This window comes from Cydia strobilella, chromosome 9 (genome assembly GCF_947568885.1).
Source record: "Cydia strobilella chromosome 9, ilCydStro3.1, whole genome shotgun sequence".
NCBI classification, from domain to species: domain Eukaryota; kingdom Metazoa; phylum Arthropoda; class Insecta; order Lepidoptera; family Tortricidae; genus Cydia; species Cydia strobilella.
Window position 1 is genome coordinate 17,810,481 of NC_086049.1, and position 24,167 is coordinate 17,834,647.

Genomic DNA, 24,167 nt, shown 5'->3' on the forward strand with positions numbered 1-24,167 from the left:
TTCTCCTGTGGTCTATCCCTTTAATCATCATCTTCGACTGTCTGCATCCTGTTTCTTCTACCCATTCTCTCTGTGCTTCCATCTCTTTTACCTTCTCGATGACTCCCTTTGTGACATCCGCTGACATAGGCAGAGCCGGTTCCGGACCTATATATTCCGTCTCCGCCCCTATCCTCGCTAGCTCGTCCGCTTTCTCATTTCCTGTCACCCCCTGGTGTCCTGGTACCCATGCCACCGTGACATTTCTATGCTTGCCTAGCGAGTTCAGCTCCTCTCGACATTCTCTCACTAGAGAGGAGGTGACCGATATTTTCTTTAGTGCTTTCAGTGCTGCCTGGCTGTCTGTATATATTACAACAGCGCCCTCTTGCTGCATACTCTCATTCACTATACGCGCACAGCGCGCTATAGCACATACCTCTGCTTGGAACACGCTGGCATACCTACCCAGTGGTACCGATACCTTCTCTCCCAGTTTAGGGATAACTATGCCCGCCCCTGCTAGATTCGTCGAGCTTCTTCTTGACCCATCCGTAAAGCAGATAGTCGTTGGGTGCCTGACTTCCACCTTCCAGTTGTCCCTCTCTCCTATATGTACTCTGTATTTTTTGTCAAATATCTCCTGCCTCTTTATAAGGTCATTATTGGCCATCAGCATATCGAATTTTGATAGCGCCTCTCTTTGTATCAGTGCGTGTCTCTTGTCCACGCAGCTTCCTCTCCATTCCTTGCACGCTTTCATTCTATACCACTGTTCCATGGCCCTTTTCTCCACTTCAGTCCATAGAGGCTTCAAACCTAGCATTACCTCCATCGCGTGTGTCGGGGTCGTTCTCATCGCCCCCGTCATCATGAGGCACGCTAGTCTCTGTATTTTGGTTAGTTCTTTTTGGTATTCTTTAACTTGTGCCCTATGCCACCATATCACGGCTCCATATAGCACCCTGGGTAATATTACCGCCTTGTAGATCCAGTGCATCATTCCCGGCTTCAATCCCCAGTTCTTTCCCACTGCCCTTTTGCATTGAAACAGTGTTCTTATAGCTTTTGCCGTTTGTTCCTTGATGTGAGTCTTATACCTGAGTTTACTATCAAGAGTAACGCCCAGATATCTTAGCTCATCCACCAATTCTAATTCCGTGCCTTGTATCTTTATGGGTCTTATCTCCTTTATTCTTTTATTAGTAAATAGCACTAGCTTTGTTTTCGCCGGATTAAGATCCAGTCCTCTCTCTCTGCACCATCCCAGAACCTGTCTGAGACCTCTTATCATTATATCTCTTATGACGCTGATAACCGTCCCTCTCACTAGCAGCACTCCATCGTCAGAGTATGCCTGCATGTACACACCTCCTCTGTTCAGCTCTTTCACCATTGAGTCTAGCAGAAGACACCACATTAGGGGGGACAGACATCCCCCTTGTGGGAATCCTCTCCTTGGACTAATCGTCTTTACTACTCCTCCTAGCTTCGCCGTTATGGATCTTCCTTTGAGCATTCTCTCAATCCATTGTGCTATAGTCGGTCGGATGCCCTCTCTCTTTAGGCTTTCCTCCACGGCCTCGAAAGTTGCCTTGTCAAAGGCCCCCTCTACGTCGAAGAAGCAACCTAATGCATATTGTTTCGTTTCTAGTGCCCTCTCCACCCTTACCGTTAGGTTGTGTAGAGCGGTCTCCGTTGACTTTCCTGCCATGTAAGCATGCTGGTTCCCGTGCAGCGGGTCCCCACTGCTTTCCACTTTCTCTCTTATATGCCTATCTATCACTTTCTCTAAAGCCTTCAGAACAAACGACGATAGACTTATGCTTCTGAATGACTTCGCTTCTTGGTACGATTTCTTACCCGGTTTTGGCAGAAAGACCACCCTCACCTCTCTCCATACCCTCGGAATGTACCCTAGTGCTATACTTGCCCTGTATAATTTCACCAGGTCCTCTTTTATGAATCTGTAACCCTTCTGCAGTAGTATCGGTAGGACTCCGTCCGGGCCCGCAGCCTTGAAGGACGCAAAGGAGCCGATCGCCCATTCTACCCTTTCCTCCTCCACCACCTCCAATGCCGCCGCCCAGTCGGAGCCCCCCCGACCACTCTGTTCCTCACCTTCTGTCGACTCCTTACAGTCCGGGAAATGAGATGAGATCGGTTCGGATAGCTAGCAGCTCTAAGAATGTTCCATCTTAGCAGGCACCGGAGTCTAAAGTAATATTGATAGGCATATACTGCCTATTCTATGCCATATTTGTGTTTTGTGTTTTGTACAAAAAAGAGTTTATACATACCTAAATACAGAGAAACACAGTATATATCTTAAATTTTACTTCCTCCCGACATCCGATATCGGTTCGGATAGCTAGCAGCTCTAAGAATGTTCCATCTTAGCAGGCACCGGAGTCTAAAGTAATATTGATAGGCATATACCGCACTCGAGAAGGCATTTTGCGGGCACCTCATCGTCAGTTAGTAACGTTTGCAAATAAATCAATAAATTTTCGAGCTGTCAGAGTAAGGTATTTGTAATTAGTATTTGTAACCTGGTATTTAATCATAATGAATAATGATGCACGCACACGCACAGCCGTTTCGCTCACTCTTACGCTCAATGAGAGTGAGAGAAGGACCTGAACCCACGTAAATACCAACTTAAGGCCGTTCCATCGGTTTGCCGCTGTCTTTGTCACATTTAGCAAGAAAGAACGGGAAAGAACATACGCGCCAAGTGTCAATTTTGATCGAATTTTGTCGGTTTTTATTTATTTTAAAAACATTACCTTACAATATCGAAATTCTAAAGCTATGAAATTACTATTTATGTTAAGATTGTTTTTTCTTCTTTTTTTTGTTTATAGTATCACATAATAAATAACCGAGTAAAGTAGGATTAAAAGTCCGAGTTAGAGGTGACTTTGGGAATTAATTGTATCGAGCGAAGTGTCATAATTCGTGTATCGGAAGCTATGTTGTTAAAGATAATATAGTCAAGAACTACATTTTTTCCACGTCTACGAATATCAACGCCTCTTAGAAAAACATGATCATATAAGGGGATTTTTCGCCTTCTGGCTCAGGGAACCGCCTTAAGGTTTAAAGCCCTTGACCCTAAATAGCTGGCTAGTTGGTATACTTAGCCAGCTAAATATGAGTATTATTTCCAATATAATAGCCCGATACTGTCCAATTTTGTACAGCGAAATTAAATAACGATTTGAATACTAAGCCTACATTATACAAGCATTGCGTTACTATATAACGTAATATCAACTTTGTGCATATCTATCGAAGGTTGGTTTTTGAATAGCCTATAAACGTGGATACTAAATCAACACCACTGATTCGCTTGGATACTGCGCTTACTAATTACGGCAGGATTATTTAGTACTTTAGGTATAGGGTTGCCACCTATACTATAAAATATAGTATCGTACTATATTTTAGTCAATTGTACTATATATTATACAAAAACAATATAGTACGAAAAATACTATATTTTCATAACTCAAGAAAGGGTTATACGAATGTCACCGATATCACATTGTATGCGAATTGGATTTTTAATTCGCCTCAAATCGGCGTCCTATTTTTTTAAAATTTTCCCAGTAAATACTATATTTTTTCAATATTTTGACAAAAATACTATGTGTGTAAAGAAAAAAGGTGGAAACCCTATTTAGGTAGCACGTGTTTTACGTTAACTGTGAATTTACAATAGGAGACTCAGCTTATTACTAAAAAGGCTCTAATAAAAAAATTAAGCAGACTATAAAAAAAAAATTATACCACGTCGGTGGCAAACAAGCATACGGCCCGCCTGATGGTAAGCAGTCACCTATGGACGCCTGCAACACCAGAGGTATTACATGCGCGTTGCCGACCCTTTAAAAACCTGTACACTCCTTTTTTGAAGAACCCCATACTGTAGCCCCTCGGGAAAACCTCGGCAGGGAGGGAGGGAAATAATGATGATGAAATGAAAATGAAAATGAAAATTGTTTTATTTCCTTGTAAGTTTATTCTACAAATTGCCATCAGTGTTAGGGACTTCCTTTTAGGTGAATGAACCTGTACTAACAATGTTTTATGGAATTTTTAGTTTTCGAAATAGTTTTTTTTTTTTTTTTTTTTTATAAGTTTAAAAGCTATTAAGTACATGAGACCAATATTTCTCATCGCTCGCATAAAGGACTATTACTAAACTACCTAAAGTAGTGGGGTGGAAATCACTTACACATATAAAAAAAAGTTCTACCGTAATAACATGGAGGTGATATATTATTGCCCGGTACGGTACGTTATTTTGGTATATATATACTCGTATTCTATTCTATTCGGTTGCTAAGTGGACCACCGGCTAAATGAGCCGTGGCAAAAATGGTGGAACAATGCTTCAAGATGATTGTATTCCTCTGAAAGGAAATTGTTTTGGAGTCTATTCCATTGGAGGCTGAAAATAATAAAGTAAACAAAAACCATGTACACAAAAACTTAGATCTTATATCAATGGAATTATAGCATTGATCAAACGAACGTGTTTTAAGGGGATCCCATGCCCCAATGACCTTCGATTTGAATCCCTTAGTTTTCTAATGTTTTTTGTAGCTTATCATATTAACAGCAACGGATTTTAGCAATATAGTATCCCATATTTACTTCAAAGTTCATTGTTTTCGAAATATTTGGCATCAAAGTTGAACAATTTTAGGCCAAAATACTGGTTTTCTGGCCATAACTTTTGTGTTAATTAGTTTAAAATTAAAACCTTAGACAAATTTTTAGAGACGTCTAAGACGAACCCAAATATGTAGATTTCGTATAAGTAAGATCTTTCACAGCAATCGAGATACGAAAAAAGTGTTTTTTTAGACAATGTTTAAAATAATCATAAATAAATAAGTATTCATTTTTTTCACAATCCGGTAGACAAAAATGGAGATAAAAGATTGAAGAACCGATAGCCGCTTGTCTTATAATTCTATATGTAGTGCAAAAGTAGGAGATACGATTCAAAACTTGTCAAAAATCGATGAAAACCTCAGGTAGCCCCTTAAGAGCTCCGTTATACTTTTTTTCACAGAGTATTTATGAGATTACTAGCTGTTGCCCGCGACTTCGTACGCGTGGATTTGTAACATTATGCAGCAAAAGATATCAGTAGGGACGATTATTTTGGTATGATGTTAATTATCAGATTTTGGGGACAATTAGGTACCTAACTATGAAAACAAAATACGCTTCAGAACAAACATTTTAATAGAGTAAAGCCCAGAAACACGCCTCTATTCCCCTCTCTTATAAATCAAAATGTTATGGCCTTAGAATACTTTAATACTTAATTATAATAAGCTAACTTTTCAGGTTAGTTAACATGCCAAATTGTACGCACGCGAAAAATTCATTATTAAACAGGTTTCAACCGACCGAACGGAAAAAGGAAACAATACCGACATTTATTAAAATTAGGCGTACCGAGTACGTAGTACCTACTACCTAGTTAGTTAGGGGTAACTTAGTTAAAGAAATAAATTGATGCTTATTAAAGTTAAAGATAAGAAGATGATATATATGACATCGTTATAAGTTTCATTTATTACTATTAATTTGATACAACAACTACCAAAAAATGCACAAACATGCTCTTCTCACCTGTAATGCATTTTTATAATGTCTACATACGTCAGGGGCAATAATTATATCGAAACCGAAAGCAAAATCACGTTTGACCCCATTTTTAGACCAGCTACGTAAACAGTACCTATTTATTATGTATTGTAGCTATATGTGGATATGTTTATGACTGGTGGATAGCTCAGTTTGATGGCTACAGTATAAACTGTAGCCATCAAACTGAGCTTATTGGTGAGCGTACCTACCTTGACGATCTCACTATGTGTGCATATTTTTGTTTATCGCTATTGAGAAATAAATATAGGTATCTGAATCTGAATGAGGTGTCAACCGATTTGTTTTTACGACGCGAGTGACAAAAGATACATCTTTATTGACTTCCTACTCCTACTTTTAGAAGTTTATATTATTTAAAAAAAAATACAGATTTCAAGATGGGTGAGTTTTATACAATCATTAGTGAATGTCACTTCATGATTGCCGCGAAACAATTTTTTTTGTAGTGGAGCATATTAACAGGAAACTAGCCGGTCGGTGTAGACCCTCAATCAAGTAACGCACTTACATAGACTTACACGCAATCCATTGTCTAAGGCTAACATGGGTAAGTCATTGTTGCCAGCGGTTAGGCTGTGTAATTCCCATTGTAGGCACAGAATAAGTAATAGTATTATCATACAGAACGGCCACGCACCGCCCCGCCCCGACTAGAATTATCTCGCCCCGCGACAGCAGATTGACGGCCGTTTGCCGGCCGCTCAGTACTATTTTTAAGCAACTTACACTATGACGCATGCCGCGTGTACAGACGTGCCGTTCGCACATAGAAACGCAAATGATTTTTGATGTATAGCGTGTTACCCTCTAATACGTCCATGTTATTAACTTATTACAGTCTTACCTCGTGCGGGGTATATCGGAAGATCTCGTGCGTGCCCCGGTACCACTTGACGGAGTGCAGCGCAGGGTCGTTGCGTTGCCGCGTATACTGACAACGGAGATCCGCCTCCTTGCTGGGGTCCGTCCACCGCGGGACCTCTAGCGAAGTTATTGTGTGGGACACAGTTCGAGCTGGAACAAGGAAAAAAGATTTTCAATATGATAGGAACATTAACACAAATTATGTCGTAATAGTAGTTTATGCAACTGATACATAATGAGAATATAAAAACAACATACTGAATTGACGTTTCGTATCCATAACTGTTTTAATATCTATGGATACAACTGATACAAGAATAGAGACCCACTTGAATTTTGACAGCTGTTCCAAATTTCCCTCAGTTCCCTTAGTCGTCGTGCCTTCATTATTTCAAGCTTTCGGGCTAATAACAGTAATAACCAGTTGTATGGAGTGAGCACTCCAAGCTTACTTATTTCTATTTTTATTTCTTTATTATTCTATGTCTGCGTAGTTAGTACATCCTTACCTTATCCCATTTCCGTAGAAAGTTTTTCCCCCTTGTTCTCCCCTAGAGGAATGATTTCTGGGATAAAAACTATCGTATGTCCTTTCGTGGGATTCAAATTATCTCCATACCAAATGTCATCTATTTTCATTCAGCGGTTTAAGCGTGAAGGGACCTAACGCAGCGTACTACGACTACGTAGGCGAATAACACGAACGCGAAGTGAAGCGATACGACGCGGGGTGAATCAATCCTTTGATACCTATAGAGGTGTCCTACGTGGGCGATCACGTTGCGAACGCAAACGCCGTTCGCGAGTTGTTCGCTTACGTAAGACGCAGCGTAACAGACAGAGCTACTAAGGCATTTATATATTATTAGGGCTTGTTTATATTATTATATTAACTTGATATCCTACAATGTAATAACTTACGTGGATACATATAATGTAGCTTTCTAGGTTACAAAATAAGAGACTGGATCACACGCCACACGTACGGCCCTATTATTCCATTTTTTCTTTCAAAGTAGAATACAAAAAGTATATTCTGAATTTGCAGAAATCTGCTCAAAGAGTGGATCACTTGTAAGTGCCAACCTTTACTCTAATAAGTCTTACAAAAATATGTTATTAAATAAGCCATTTATTATACAACAATACATAGTTCATGACCAGCAACGCAGGCTTCGTCAAGTGCTTACAACAATAAATCAGCTACAGGCTTCGTCACCTACTAACAAATGATATAATCCGCAACAGGCTTTGTCAATCTTAAACACTAAATTAAACTAGGCCAAGTCCCCACTTCGGACCGTAGCCGGTCCAAAAGTCCCCATGACACTGGCAGCGTTGCCCCGTTGAATTGCCAAAGAGATCTGTTGGACCAGATACGATCCGGAGCGAGGATCGCAACCCCTTTCCCTCAGTCGCCGACCCAATTGCCACACAAACTCCTTAGCCTCCGCACCCCAAGATCCTGCAGCCATATATTAATATTAAGTCAAATTGAAATAGGTACCTACCTAATATTTATTTGTCATATCTGTTCTGATCTCAATTTAGTTTAACCAATGTTAGTTAAGTTTACGTGCTGACGCGATCGCTTGGACAGGTCTCCACGGAAGACCAGCGTCAAGATACCTAAAAGGTAACTTGACATCAAGCTGAGGGGAGACCTTTTCAGTGACCTTTATGTTTTATATTAATAAAAGTGTATTACATTTAAGCAATACTGTAAGCGTCCTGAATAAATTTATTTTCTTTCTTTCTTTCTTTCTATTACTGTCTGAAGGCTAGGCTAAGTAAACATTCATATCAATGGCAGAAACTGTTTATGTAAGGGCGAGTTCCATTACATATCGTTGACTGGGATTCAATCCAAACGTACATTTTGATCCCAAAATGACATCATTTTGTTGTTATTTGCGCTACTTGTCCGTACATGTATTGGCGCGAGCGTCGCACGTAAGTAGACATTACATTATTACTACCTAATATACTTAATATCGTTTATATGGATATTTCATAAGAGTTTCCTAACCAATGAATACTTTTAATACATACCTATACAGCCTAGATATTATGATTTAATATGAATGAGTATCAAATACTACTCTGGTCGTTGTCATGTTACTCGTAGGTAGGCAGGTAGGTGGTTTAAGGACAAAATATATAACATCTCAATAATTTCCTAGTACTTAGGTACCTTAGTAAGTATACCTCCTGAAATATTATAGGTATGGCGGGATTTATAAGTTCTACGTAATATATGTATGTAGGTATTGTTCTAACTTCAGGTAGTCAGGTAAATCACCGTTTTAAATTTTATAGCCACCATTTTGTATTTTATAGGAAATAAAGAAACATCTCAGTGTTACCCATGGTATAATAAAACAAGGTATTCTCTTCCGAGACTCGCGGACCACGTGACTGACACAAGCCTACGTCATCGTGCTGTTAAAAGGTTCACGATGACGTAGGCTTGTGTCAGTCACGTGGTTCGCGAGTCTCGGAAGAGAGTACCAGGCGGAGTATATTATTATACCATAATGCCGGTCATTGTATAATAATAACAAGGTACTCTCTTCCGAGACTCGCGGACCACGTGACTGACACAAGCTACGTCATCGTGCTGTTAAAAGGTTCACGACGACGTAGGCTTGTGTCAGTCACGTGGTTCGCGAGTCTCGGAAGAGAGTACCAGGCGGAGTATATTATTATACTATGGTATTACCCATTATACGTACAGTCAGCACCTATAGCAGTGGATCAAACAACACACCAAAACTACCTATCTGTCATCCTGGAATATTTAAATTTCTACAGTTCGCGTTCTAACGTACGTTATATTTCTTGAACAATTACGTATATTTTTTGAATCGTCAGGAAAGTTTTTAGTTTTTATTTTTTTGTTTTTAGTTTTAGGTTTTGTTTTCAGTTTTTAGTTTGAATCGTCAGGAAAGTTTTTAACATTTAGTTATTAGTAAACATAAATATTGTTATTAAATTATAATCCAGTGACATGTACATATGCCATACGATAAATAAATAAGTTATTAGTTTTGTTTTTAATTTGAATCGTCAGTAAAGTTTTTAGTTTTGATTTGAGTTTTTAATTTTGAGGAGTTTTGAGGTTCTAGGCCGTGATGTTCACAAACAAGTCGTATGTGACTGTAAACTTCCTATTAAGACTGAACTCTAAGTAGCTTAAGTACTAGAAATTAAGTAGATACCTACTTATATACAACTCTGTATATATCGGCCGCTCTGTCGTGTCGTGTCGGTAAAGTTCAATGGTTTATTCCCATCTCAAAAAATGACCAACGCGCCTAAAGAAGTTTTCACTTCAAAAAACACAGGCAAGCTACGTTAAAACTAAGCCAAGCGAGAAGCACCGAGCATGATAGGTAAGCCTTTAGTTTTTCTGCCGCAACTTAATTATTTTCGAGCCAAGTTCACAAAAATAGGTCTACTCGACTTCATAAAACTTCCTTCGCTAAACTTCTGAACCCTGAGACAAGACAAATATTATGAAGTTACGCTTACAAAGGACATTTGGCCGTTTTGCGTAATAAGTTACGTCTTGCGCTGAATTTATTCGCCTGCGAATTTAAATGAAATTCTAATTTATTGATTGAAAGGAAATTGAGTTTTCAAGGTGAAGATGTTACAGCTAAATACATTTAACAGTCGTAACACGTATTGGAAAACTCATTCTATGGGGATGATGACACATGTTGAATTTTATAACAAAATCTGGTAACATAGATAGGAAATGAGCAATTTATGACAATAATGTAGATAATCGATATCTTTAATAACAGTAAACTGCAATTCAAGAAAAAAGTACTGAAATTGGCAATGGATAGTTAATAAGAAATCATAGGTATAATACCTACATAGTAACTATTATTGTAAAATAGTCTTGTTAGTCGTTACTGCTTTGTTTATTTTTGTTTTTGTTTTTTTTTTCTTTACTTTGGCTCTTTCTCCCTTAGTAGTCATAATTTTGTTTGATGAGCTTGCACCTAGTGTTAGTAAATTGGTAACTGTATTTAAGAGTAGTTTAAGTGTAGTATATTTCTATTACATGTTTTAGTGAGAGCTGTTAAGGAAATAAGTGAATGTCCTTAATGTGTATTTGTAAACTCATCTCCTGCTCACTTATTTCTGTTTGCTTTCCAAATAAATAAAATAAAATAAAATAATAAAATAATATATGAAGGCTACACGGAATGAACATGTCTATATAGTCACTTTTTTAGGAAAATGAGAATTTCATCTCAAAATGTAGAGCTCTTAATGAACTATAAGTTATAGATTTTGCTACCACTGTATAATATATGTAACACAACTGTTTTTAAGTTAAAAATGACCTGGTCACGGAATTAATAGTATTTTATACAATCGTGATATAATAGAGAGCTTTTCAGTCGAGTACCGTGTTTAAGCAACAAAGCTTGCTGAGTTGCTTAAGTTAAGGTACGAAATTGAAGCTTGATTATATCACTATTGTATACAATACTTTTTCTACCAGACAAAAAAATAATACTTTCAACTAGTAGAATCATATAGCTAAACAAACCAAAAGTATACAGCTAAGATACGCGAGCTGCCGCAGCCCGCGATACCTTCATACTCGTACGCGCCCGGCCGCCGGGCCCGGCGCCCCCGGCGGGTTGGTCAACGACACCTCCTCGTAACTCATGAGGCCCTGGTACCTGCTCCTTGCTAAATTCAATTTTAAGACAGTTTTTTTCTCGAATTTAGCCACCGTAGCCTATGGAGACTTACAAGGGTATGGATGTTGCTATATGAAGGGTGTCACATGCGCGTTTCTGACTTATGAAGCAATTGTTTCTACTACAACACAAAATAAAATGTTTTTGTTAGTCGACCAATCACAAAGCAGATGCGACGCAGCAGGCAGCAGGCGACGAAGTAGGCTAATTTGCATTGAATCGAGTCTCCTTGAACAAGAAATATTTAATCGAAATGTATGAAGTTCTATTTTCAAAATTTTTATAATTGACTAAACCGTATCGATAAAATTCTTATACTTGAGTCGGAAGTGCCATAGACTATCCAACGTTGAAAAGAGTAAGGTTGTAGTGTTGCTTATGAAGTTCTAATACACAGATTATACTCGACGAGTAGAAAAAATATATTTTGACATGGTTCCAAATTTTAAAACCGCGATTACTCAAAATGTGACTAAAGTGACTAGACATGTTCTTTCCTTGTAACATTCATATGGAAATAATACAAAAATACAGGAAAGTTTTAAAATTTTAGTAATTTTTTAACTTCCAAAAAGGAAAACAAGTAAGAGTACAATTCGATTCCTTACATTTTATCCAAAAAAAATATTGTATAACAACTATATACATAAACGCAATATAACACCGACAAAAACGTAATTTTCTCGTTTTGTCCATACATTAAAAATGGGCTCTCAGTGACCTTGACGTCACGTTCACTTACCGTTTTGTTAAGAGCGTTTCGCGAGTGAAGTTATGGGTCTCATATAGACATTTCCTAAAAATAAACCTGAACGATTGATACCGTTAATTAAAATTTGTCATCTAGCCTGTTTAACGTATTATATATTATAAGTACTATGTATTATACCTATATATTAGTATATTTATGATATGACTGATCAGATCAAAAGTAATGTTTTTATGTCACTTTTGACACTATTACAGATCTGTATCATATTGAAAACAGATTGAATTACTAAAACTTGACACCCACCCGCCCCACACTTGACACCCAGTCACCCGTGAACAAGATGCATGTAACTGCGTCGAAATTTTGTTTTAAATATACTTTTTTGTTTTAAATATACTTTTTCTTTGTAATACATTTGTATGAAATGTAGTTTACCATGAATAAATGAATTCTATTCTATTCTATTCTAAATATCGGGAGCTCAAAAACAATACAAAAGGTAATCGCGGTCCATATCCCGGTCAATATAAGTCTAGTACTAAAACTTAAATTGTGCCTAAAAGAAGTGGAAAAATACTGCCTTGGGTGAGACTTCTAAGCTTAATAGCAGCTTCGTACGCAGATGTTTGCTGGTTAAAAATTAATTTTGAATTGTGCCTGTTATTGTAGCGCAACAAATTAAATTAATGTGTTATGCATGTCGGATCCAACGATATTAATATAACTAGGTTATAGGCATTCAAAAATTGAAGCTATCGTGAATATTAAGAAGGGCAAATGAATTACCAAAGCTGTCATTTATATTTGATTATAACAATCATTACTCTGTACAACATTGTCGCTGGTTTTATCTGCAACATATTGCCGCGACGAAATTAATATGGCGGGGGAAAGACAAGCAGAACGGAGTCAGACAAGAAAATACAGAAAACCAATACGCCGCGTCACAGTATTGGTAACAACAGTAACTAAGCATCAAATTTTTATTAAAAAAAAACACCGCTTCGAAAAGGCTCCAACTTGCGAGCTTTGGGAACATCGATCTTTTAAGCGACTGCGCGGCCAAAGCTTAGCAGAATCGTGCGAATCTTTCATTCCTCAAGCCGCAAAGGTTTAAACCGCCATCCGTTTGCAAACACAGACAGTTCAAGAGTCCGCTTCCTCTGAACTCGTAGAAAAACTCTATAATTCATAATAATAATTCATTTTCACTTCTCATGCTCGTAAAGTTCTCCTTTGTGCTAGATGTAGGCTGCACAAAATGCTACTTTTATGCTCTAGTGCACAAAGTAATATTTTTTTAAAGACTAAGACAATCAAATCACTGCCATAGTACACAATAAAACATAATCGGATAATATTGTTATTCCACTTAATTTGGCCCGTTTTTTTAATAATCCGTGTTTTATATATTACTAAATGATTAAAATCTTACAATACAGCATAGTTATTATAGAAAGAAATTACAAAATGTAGTTATAATTTGGCAGTATGAATAAAGACTTAAAGCCCCTTCCACACGAATTTTATTGCGGCGCGAAGCCACGAACGCGAGTGTGGACAGTTCGCTAATCAGCGAAAACGACACCACACTCGCGTTCGCGGCTGCGCCGCGATTCGCGCACGAGTGTGCAGTGGGCTTAAGGTAAATATCACGTGTTAAAAATTAAAAAAAAAGAAAAAAAAACAATATTGGCGGGAAGCTCTTGTTGCGGCTTTGCAATTTGTTGCTGTTTTACGATTGTTATTTTTAATAATGTCGTCGAGTGAGGAGGAAATGTATTTTATTTGTTTGCCATTGTTTTATTTTACTCACAATCGAAGTGAAAAGCAGTGTGTATAACTCAGGCACAAACGCCTATTTTTATCCTCGGCTATATTGGTCCTCGCTGCCGCTCGGACCAATAAATTTGCCTCGTATGATAATAAATCGCTTTGTGCCCTTGTTGTACAATCTACTATTATTTATAACTTAAACCTTCACTTTTTTTAAACTGTAAACTGAAGTCTGTCTCTTTTTTACTGTCAAATATTTGACCGCTATACAAAGAGAAAGTACCTAATTAATGGTTCTTTTCATTAATTTTGTCTTAATTAAGGCGTCTTTCACTTTGTTCTGTGTTCTGCACAAACATTTCGGTGCTTAAAAGTAGGTAAAATTTTCGTGCTAAATTTAGATCAAATTATCGTTAAGCTAATTTTAGAATCCTTAAAACGGAATATCTGATAACGCCACGCCGACATCGACCTGATTTACGTAATTAGAATTGTATTCTGCTTTAAAATTTAATTATAATTCCTCATTATAGTAAGTTTTAGTGTTACTAAGGCGGGCACTATTCAACAGTTTTTAAATGGCCTGTTTGATTTTGGCCTTGGGACTTTCGATTCAATTTCATTATGGAAATAAGTATAATTTAGAACATGTATTCATTTTAGCCTAGGCCGGTATTCAGTTCAATCAATTGATCACTCAATCATCAATCAGTTGATTGGTCAATTAATTCATCTTTACACTTGTAGCCGTTCAATCCAATCAATATATGTATATATATACATATATATACAGTGTGGAAAAAATTTATGAGCCCTGGAGGGCAAGTGACTTAAAACCTTAAGTTAGCTCATTTGCCTGTGGGAATCGAACCGACTAAAAAAAAACTTTTGCTGTTTTATTCCACTAGTCGATACAGTTCATGTTAAAGTTAAAAATTCTCTAAGAAACATTAGGTCTTACACTCGTCTGTCGTACAAAATATGAATAAAATCTAATAATATTCGATTTTATTATTGTTTATTTAATCGTATGGCATGCATATTTAGGCAATCAGAGTACAGCTTTGAGGTTGTTAAGCCAGGTAACCACGTCGGGTATCAGGGCATCCAGGTCCTCAGCTGGGCCACGATAGGAGTGAAGCGGGCAGCGCCGAAATATGTGCTCAGTGGTTTGGTCTTCTTCGCCGCACTCGCAGAGGGGAGACTCCTTCCAACCCCACTTAAGAGAATAATTACAGCGGCCATGACCTGTTCTCAACCTATTCAGACGACACCAGATCTTACGAGGTAGATGGAATCCCTTTGGTTTTCTCGTTGGGTCTGGGAGATAGGGAGCGTCTTTTTCAGCTGTGGCAGTAGACCACCTGTCCGAGATGTTAAAGTTGTTTAGGCTTGGCGCTATAGCACAGGATGGGTTTCGAGAAACCAAACGTTGTGGAGGAGAGTGGCAGAATTCTTTATGGGCTGGTAGCGTTGGGTTTTTCAAAAACTTCTCCGCCTCTCTCTTCAATTTATTTATTATTAAATATTATTTAGTATTTTTTGAATTTTTAGTCGGTTCCATTCTCAGACGAGGGAAGCGAATTTAAAAAAATGCCGTCGCCTTTAAGTAAAATGGGTACTTTCCCTTCATGGACCATTATTTTTTTCCACACTTGTATAAAGCGAGGTTTAGACTAGCAAGACTTGCATGCAATTTACGTTACATTGCTGACTACTAAGGTAAACTGCATTCAAAATGTTTATCAGATACCGCAATGTAATGAAAATTGCATGCAAGTTCTTGCTGGTCTAAACCTCGCTTAATATCATATCAGTAAATATTTTGAGAATAGACTGACTTTTTATTTTTGAAAATCTGTCGCACATTTGTTTTGTATCATAAGATTTTGCATCATTTCAGTTTTCATGACTAATCACTCATTGTTTTTACCATGTTTATAGCAAACAAGTATACATCCCACCTGAGAACCTTTTTAAATAGATCAACCCTCAGAAGCATCACACATCACTCAATTAAATTCTGTAATCCCCTTCTCCTTCCTTCTTGTTTTGGAAAAACAAGATTCCAGCCCTACACCCCAGCAGGGGGTAACAGGAAATGAAGAAGAAGAGAAGAATCCCCTTCTGCGTTTACTTATACTTCGTTCCAGTTCTGTCTCGTTTAGAATATCCCTATATCGGCCTCTATTCGCCGGGAAATCCCGTTCTTTTCGGGCATTCCTATAATGAAGGCTTTTCTTGATGTAATGATACAAAGCCTACATCTAAACCCTACATTTTAAGATATTGATTGCTCTCAGATATCACTCTGAATTGCTAAAGAAAATGCTTGAAAAGGCTATATTATTGAAACAGCCATCCTTAGGTGATTAGGTTCTATTCACAACGGTTTTTATATATACCGATGATTTTGGTAGATTGAAAGGTAAAAGGAAAGGCATTAAAAGAGAGATTTTTTTACAGAAACTGTGAAAAGACATGATCTGTTTTTCATTTCAGAAATGATCTTATAAATAAATGTATTTATCTAGTTACTTAAAATTATGTTTGGCGATCTTGTAGACATAAGAGTATGTTTTTTTTTTAATACTACTTCGGTGGCAAACAAGGAAACGGCTCGCCTGATGGTAAGCAGTATCTGTAGCCTATGGACGCCTGCAAATCCAGAGGTGTTACATGCGCGTTGCCGACCCTAACACTCCCGCACCCTCGTTGAGCTCTGGCAACTTTACTCACCGGCAGGTACACAAAACTATGAGAATGTTGGGGGGTTGTATAAAATTAATTAAAATTTATAACTTATTTTGACTTGTTATGGAAAAAGTTGGACAGAATAAAGTTCCTTAAGGAACTTACACGCCACAGATTTAATATATACGCTAGATGACGCAAATACCACGATTTGTATTGAAACCAAGCGTGCCGACCTTTTCATACAAAATTTACGCATAATATAATTTTAAAATTCTGATTTAAACTTTCACGATTTTTACTCATTATTATTTATCTCCCCGGGACTTAATCGCGTAAAATAGTTTTAAAATGTACCTCCGACGTTTCGAGGACGGCGTTGTCCCCGTGGTCTCGGAGAAGACTGGCTAAAATTGACATCAACATCTTCTAGGCGCGCGAGTTTTTCGAACTACCCGCACTTGGTCTTGTTTATTAACTTGAACGTTTTGCGCACTAGGGATGCTACCGGGTCGACACACAACACTCACAATATTCGATTTTTCAACTTTCGATATTTGGGTTCGCTTACACTTACTAATGACTGGGTTCCATGTGGATGAGATCTTAAAACCTTCGTCTCGATTGAAATTTCTATGTTTCTTGATTTCAATGGCTTCACGGATTTTTCTACTATAAAACCCACGATCTGTAGAAAGTATTCTAGGGTTGTGAAGCTCAATCCAGTGGTTTGGCCCTGACTCTAGTAAATGCTCAGCAACGGCAGACTTGTTCACCTGACGGTTCTTGACAGCTGCGATATGTTCCTTAACTCGCTCCGCAATGGTACGTTTCGTTTCCCCGATGTAGGAACTACCACAACTGCAATCGATCTTATAAACGCCAGGTGACTGCAACGGGATAACGTCCTTCGGTGACCTCAGGTTTCCTGCAATTTTGGATAAAGGAGTGTATACCGTCCTTATAGAGTATCTCTCAAGTACTGTGCCAACCTTATCCGTTACTCCTTTCACATAAGGTAAAAATGCCTGTTGCCTGGAGACATCAGGACGCTTCACTCTTGCTTTTCGTCTGGGTTGCCACTTTCTCACCTTATACCCGTTCCACCTAAGTACCTCCTGAATATGCGACATCTCGCTCTTTAAATATTCAGGGTCACACAGATCTTGTGCTCTGTTCACCAGCGAGCTGACAACTGATTGTAAGTGTCGGGGAAACGTCGGAGGTACATTTTAAAACTATTTTACGCGATTAAGTCCCGGGGAGATAAATAATAATAATTTTAAAATTACTTATATGTTATAGGAAATATGTTTTTGCCTTTGGGTGCTCGCAATTTTTGGGCTGTTGCAGTTAATTATCATGCAACGAAGCATTTTTTAAGTTTTCACGGACGTCCGGCTGCAACAACCGGCGGCGTGGACTGTAAAGAGCGACGGTCAACCTCGACGCTTGGTCGAGGTTCGAACACGCGAAGTAGATGCATTTCCGTTTTCTGTGGTATATTTATTTCTGTGTTACACGCATATTTAAGTACTGGTATAAGGGCCAGAGAAATAGCGTCCGGTGGGGCCATTGGTGCTCCTTCCTGGTAAGCCTTAATAATACATTTGATCTTATTTTATGTTACCTACTTATTTTCATTTTAATGTTTGTATATTTTATTTTTATTTACTTTTGTTTTAATTGTAATTTAAACATTTAATTTTTTTTTAAGTAAAATAATAAAAAAATTATGTAATTTTGTTATAAGTTTTGTGTGATATTAAGATAGATATAACTCCGTAATAGATAGATACAGTCTAAGGAAAAAACGTGCCTCGAAAATCAAGAAAATTTGATTCTCGTTCAGAGGGCGCTACTAGCTTTGGCCAACTGTCGTATAGATGGCGTTGACGGTTTCGTTTGTTATTTAACAATTTTAACGCATATCAGTGAAAGAACATGGGTCAAAATCATAAAAATAATTAATGCAAATAAAAAAAATCATTTATCCATATTTAAATACATTTTATCGTATTTTTATAAATCTTCATTTTTAGTTTTAAAGTGTGTCGACAGATGGCAGCTAATTTACTGGGGTTACAAAGTTTACTATGACAGTACCGCTCTAGTATAAGTTACTCTATGGTGATACCTATGGATTTTACTGTCAGAAATAAATGTTTTTATTTTCCTCTGCTATAATTTTTTATTTATTTATTTATTTGGGATCACCAACAGACAATACATCATGAAAAAACAATCTGTAGCTTACATAACTTTGAGGTTAGATGTTTGTCCAATTATAGGTAACCACAGCTTATAATGGACGTAGACACAGAGCGGACACGCTATACATCAAAAATCACTTGCGTTTCTATGTGTGAACGGCACGTCTGTACACGCGGCATACATTGTAGTAAGTTGCTTAAAAGCAGTACTGAGCGTTCGGCAAAAGCTCGTCAATCTGGTGTCGCGGGGCGAGGTAATTCGAATCGGGGCGGGGCGGTGTGTGGCCGTTCTGTATGATAATACTATTACTTATTCTGTGCCCTAGAGAGACGAGCACTTTAACATGGTCAAATAGAGACCTATATTATAGCTTTTCTGATATATTGTATGTCTTTGGGTATGTATATATATAAGTAAAAAAATCTATGTAAGTAGTTTAGCACCTTCATTTACACAATAAAATATCTTTTATCTTTCTTTTTTTTATCTTCCTTTATGGCGGTCCCTGTGAACCTCTGACCAGTGTTTTCCTCCTTTACAGTTTGGATTTAAATTTATTGCAAAGGGTTCAGTCCTTACACAGCTTAGGTTTAAAACATCAAAAAAAAAAGTATTGTAATGAAATTTTGCTTTCAGTTAGCAGATATAAATTTACTAATTAACCAATCATAATGAATTTATATTTAAAAAATTTAAGCAAATAGCAATATTCTTTGCTGATAAAATTGCTCTTAACGAAATGTATCTCTAATTTGGAGTAATTTCATGAAATTTTATTTTCTAGTGTTTACGAACATTATTTTACGCTTCTTTGAAATGATACATAATTTCTGCAATTTAAAATTATTTACAATCATTCCTTGATTTCCTAAAGCCACGTTTAGCTTTAATAAAATAATATTTGCCTTTAAATTATTTATATATATTTTTTTACTTTGAAAGTAGGTGTAGGTACTACCTACTTAGTTTTAAATTCATAATCATTGCATAAGAAAATCTTTCACTTGGATAGGTACTGTATCCGACAAAAAAATCGACATTCTTATCAATAACTGTGATATAAAAACCGGTCAGGTGCGAGTCGGACTCGCGCACGAAGGGTTCGGTACCATTACGCAAAAAACGGCAAAAAATTACGTTTGTTGTATGTGAGCCCTACTTAAATATTTATTTTATTCTGTTTTTAGTATTTGTTGTTAGAGCGGCAACAGAAATACATCATCGGTGAAAATGTCAATTGTGATAGCTACACGGTTCATGAGATATGTACAGCCTGGTGACAGACGGACAGACGGACAGACCCTTTGGGTACGGAACCCTAAAAAATAGGTAATTCCGTAAAATGTTCCCGTTACCAAAATTTGCACCATAATCCAAAATTTAAAATAATGTTTATAATTATTGTATTCTCGAATCCATGAGGGATTAAGTGGAGCCTCTGCCCACATATTCTGCCGTCAAGTGCTTTAACCGTTTCAGAGCCGGATGATCCGGGTCGGCCAATATTTCCCTGTCATGTTGACCGTGGCTGACACCCGGATCGATGCACCTTTGTTTAGCGAAGCTTGTCAAACTTTGCAACTGTCAAACAAAGTTTCGCGTAGCCGTACTACCGTAGCCGACTTCTAGTCAAACTAGTTACGTTCGATTCGAACTGCCAAAACGATTTGCCACTACGGAATTTGTATGAAATATAAGCACACGACGTCACAGTCACCGGTCCGGTCTTTATAGTTCTATACGATTTGTAAAAATTGTGTTTAAAAATGGGACATTTTCTATGAAAAGGCACCTTATTGTCGATGGCACTTACGCCGCACAGCGTCGCGCGGCATTGTATTTATATCGGAGCATCGTTATAATGGCGTAAGCGCCATCGACAATAAGGTCCCTTTTTATAGAAAATACCACAAATAACTTCTGTCTACGTTTCTCTATTAATGTTCTGGTGCTTTATTTCATGCACGGTGTGAAATAATATATTTTAAATACAGTCAACATTCCTATCAATCGCTTTTATTAAGTTTGGGTATACAAAATGCCCTTACCGGGAATTGGGTAAATGCCCTTACCGGGATTCTAACTCGGGACCTCAAACATTGAACTATTATTGCTAACGTATAAAACCGGCACAGAGAACCAGTATTTTGCGCCATGAGTTGCTGCCGTTTTAGCCACCATAGAAGCGGAGCTTGAATCTCGCGACCTAAACGCGTAAGCGCCATGAATTTTACGGCGCTTACGACGTTTTGATCGCGTGGTACAGGTTGTGATTGCGACAATTTTATTGTTTGGTATGTCTCTATAGTAATAACTCAATGGTAGACGATTTGTGTAAGATTGTCCAAAAAAAATATTAACGGCTTTTTCAGTAGAAAAATGTTTTTTTTATACCATGTCGTTGGCAATCAAGCATACGGCCCGCCTGATGGTAAGCAGTTAACATAGCATATGTTGACGATGGTACTGACACACCTTTGTGTAGCTTGTCAAACTTTACTGGAACTGTCAAACAAACTTTAGCGAATTTTATTAGTATTCCGTCGGCATCGGAGATGATAATAATACTTGGGATTACTGCGTTTTTCTCTTATAATTTCTATAACTACCAATGGTGGCCAACCTATCCTGACTCCGAAGTTTTCCCTGTGTTTCTAGTTTCATGGTAAGGAACCCTTCGTGCGCGAGTCCGACTCGCACTTGACTGGTTTTTTAGTCTAAAGTCTGTAAATTCAACGATAATTTGACCTAAATCTAGTACAAAAGTAATATCTAATTTTAAACGCAGAAACGTTTCTTAGGGTTCCGTACCCAAAGGGTAAAAACGGGACCCTATTACTAAGACTCCGCTGTCCGTCTATCTGTCACCAGGCTTTCTCATGAACAGTGATAGCTAGACAGTTAAAAATTTCACAGATGGTGTATTACTGTTGCCGCTACAACAACAAATACTAAAAAGTACGGAACCCTCGGTGGGCGATTCCGACTCGCACTTGTTGTAGTTCTGTCGAGTTACAGAACAAAGTGAACGTCTTAATTAGTATAAAATTAAGGAAAAGCGAGCCATTAATTACTTTGTCTTTGTAACGGGGGCAAATATTTGCCAGTTGAAAGACTTTAGTTCACAATGAAACTTAGTATTCTCCGAATTGAGATGAAAAGGTGTCTTGATCTTTGTGCGTTGGCAAACGAACGGCGATTGAAATCGTGTAATAATTAATTATATAGAATCTTAGGGTGGTCGCATCTGGCTGTCCCAAATTGGTACTTAAAAGCTTCGTTTTAAAGTTCACTTTACTACGCCACTTCACTATTAGAACTGATACTTCAATAAAACACTTCCACTTTATTTTGTTTGATACTAATACTTAATTGACCTCTTTTAGGAAAAAACTTCGTTAGATAGTTTACATTTAACAAAGAGACATCTATCGAGCAATTCAGCAACTAATTCATAGTATCTAGAGATATGCTACAATTAAATTACTCAACATAGGGCCTACCGCAAACTACTTACGACTAGTTATTTCTTCTTTTGTTCATTTGTTATTTTATTTGCCTCTCTTTCGCTTGAATAAGCAAGTGATAGAGAGGCACATAATACAATTTTAATTTTTGCGGTGGGCCAGGTTCTCACAGTTTTTTCGGGTAAAGTCTAATCCCAGATGTGATCTATATATAGAATATACAGATGAGTAACGATGACATTTCACTGATCCCTTAACTCCGGTAATCCGGATCACTGAACCAACGTGTAACGGAACACTTAATAATAAGAAAAAACCGGCCAAATGCGAGTCGGACTCGCGCACAAAGGGTTCCGTACGCAAAAAACGGCAAAAAAGCACGTTTGTTGTATGGGAGCCCCACTTAAATATTTATTTTATTTTGTTTTTAGTATTTGTTGTTATAGCGGCAACAGAAATACATCATCTGTGAAATTTTCAACTGTCTAGCCTTCACGGTTGATGAGATACAGCCTGGTGACAGACGGCCAGACAGACAGCGGAGTCTTAGTAATAGGGTCCCGTTTTTACCCTTCGGGTACGGAACCCTAAAAATATTCCATTAACTTTTTCAACGCCTGGTTATAATAACACAAACAAACACATCTAGTCCCATCCCGCCCATTTCCCCTCCTCGCCTCAATAATGGCCGTGGGGCCCGTAAGCAATACGTTAAGCTCTCATTACTAAGTCATATCACCTTTCTCTCCCTTATTCCGTAAAACTTATGTTTGGTAGCGAAAGTGAAAGTTGGGTATGGCAGAAGAGGCATCAGAGCTAAGTGAATGCAGTGGAAATGAGAGCGTTGAGAAGTGTGTGTGGTGTGAAATTACAAGATAGAATTAAGAACAATGTGATAAGGGAAAAGTGTGAACGACGATGTGGTGACAAAAATTGAGAAAGGTATCTTGAGATGGTTTGGATACGTGGAAAGAATGAGTGAAGGAAGGCTAACAAAGAGTGTATAAGGGAGAAGTAGAAGCGGGAGTTGGAGGGGGTAGACCTCGGCGGACTTTTTTTGGTCAGATTGGGGAAATCCTGAAAAAAGGCCAGGTCAAGAGCACCCTAAACCGGCGAGCGTGTATGAGATATGTTATGAAAGTGAAGGAAGCGAAAGAGGTATGTCAGGATCGTAGCAAATGGAAATTCGTGGTCTCTGAATACCCCTTCGGGAAATAGGCGTGAATATGTATGTATATATTATTGAATTGTAAAATTAATAATGTGTAGAAATCGTGAAAGTTTACATTAGTGTATATATGTATGTATTCCGTAAAACCATACACCTGCAATAGTTGCTAACTGTCCGTTCATAGGGCTCATTCTAAAGCATGCGATAAACGAAAAACTAGCTAAAGAAACGTTTCTAGTTTATTTATTTATACCAATATGTTTTTGAGTCTTCTTAAAACGAACACCAGATATTAATTATTATAATTATATTGCGTTAAGATCGTGAGATGAACTCATAGTATCAAAAAATAAAAACTGTGAGATATTTATCGGTCAGTTTTTGCTATCCACGATGCACGTTATATTACACCAATGGAAAATAATAAAAATACATGTTACGGCATTGAATATCGATGAACGTATAATGTACAGTCAGCATCTAATAGGTGGTGACAGCTTAAGTGGTCAAATATAATGCAACACACTTTTTTAGTTACCATCGAAACAGGCGCGGATCCAGCCCTCAAAAAAGGTTGTGGTCACAGCCACCCGAAAACCGAAAATCGGCCAAGTGCGACTCTAAGTTCGCTCATAAAGCAATTATGAGTCATGAATGACTTTTGAATTTGATTACCTATTTCCTTTTTCCTGCGCATCAGGACTTTGGCTTTGAATTAATTCAGAGCTGATTTCGTCCAATTAAATAGTCAGTTTTTATTAAATTCCAAATCAATTTCAATCAATCTTTTTTTTTGTTTTCTATACTAGCCACAGCTAGTAAACCAATAGGGCCATTCTTTGAGTAGAAATCTGGTTAGCAAT

At 37.7% G+C, this 24,167-nt stretch overlaps 1 protein-coding gene across 1 annotated transcript in view; it reads right to left on the bottom strand.

Moving 5' to 3' along the window:
* The window catches only part of LOC134744476 (uncharacterized), a 153,944-nt gene that overhangs the window by 76,268 nt on the left and 53,509 nt on the right, over positions 1 to 24,167 (bottom strand). The window contains exon 2 of the mRNA XM_063678295.1: positions 6,521 to 6,690. Coding sequence (XP_063534365.1) covers positions 6,521 to 6,690 — 170 coding nt within the window. The remainder of the gene's footprint in view (positions 1 to 6,520; positions 6,691 to 24,167) is intronic.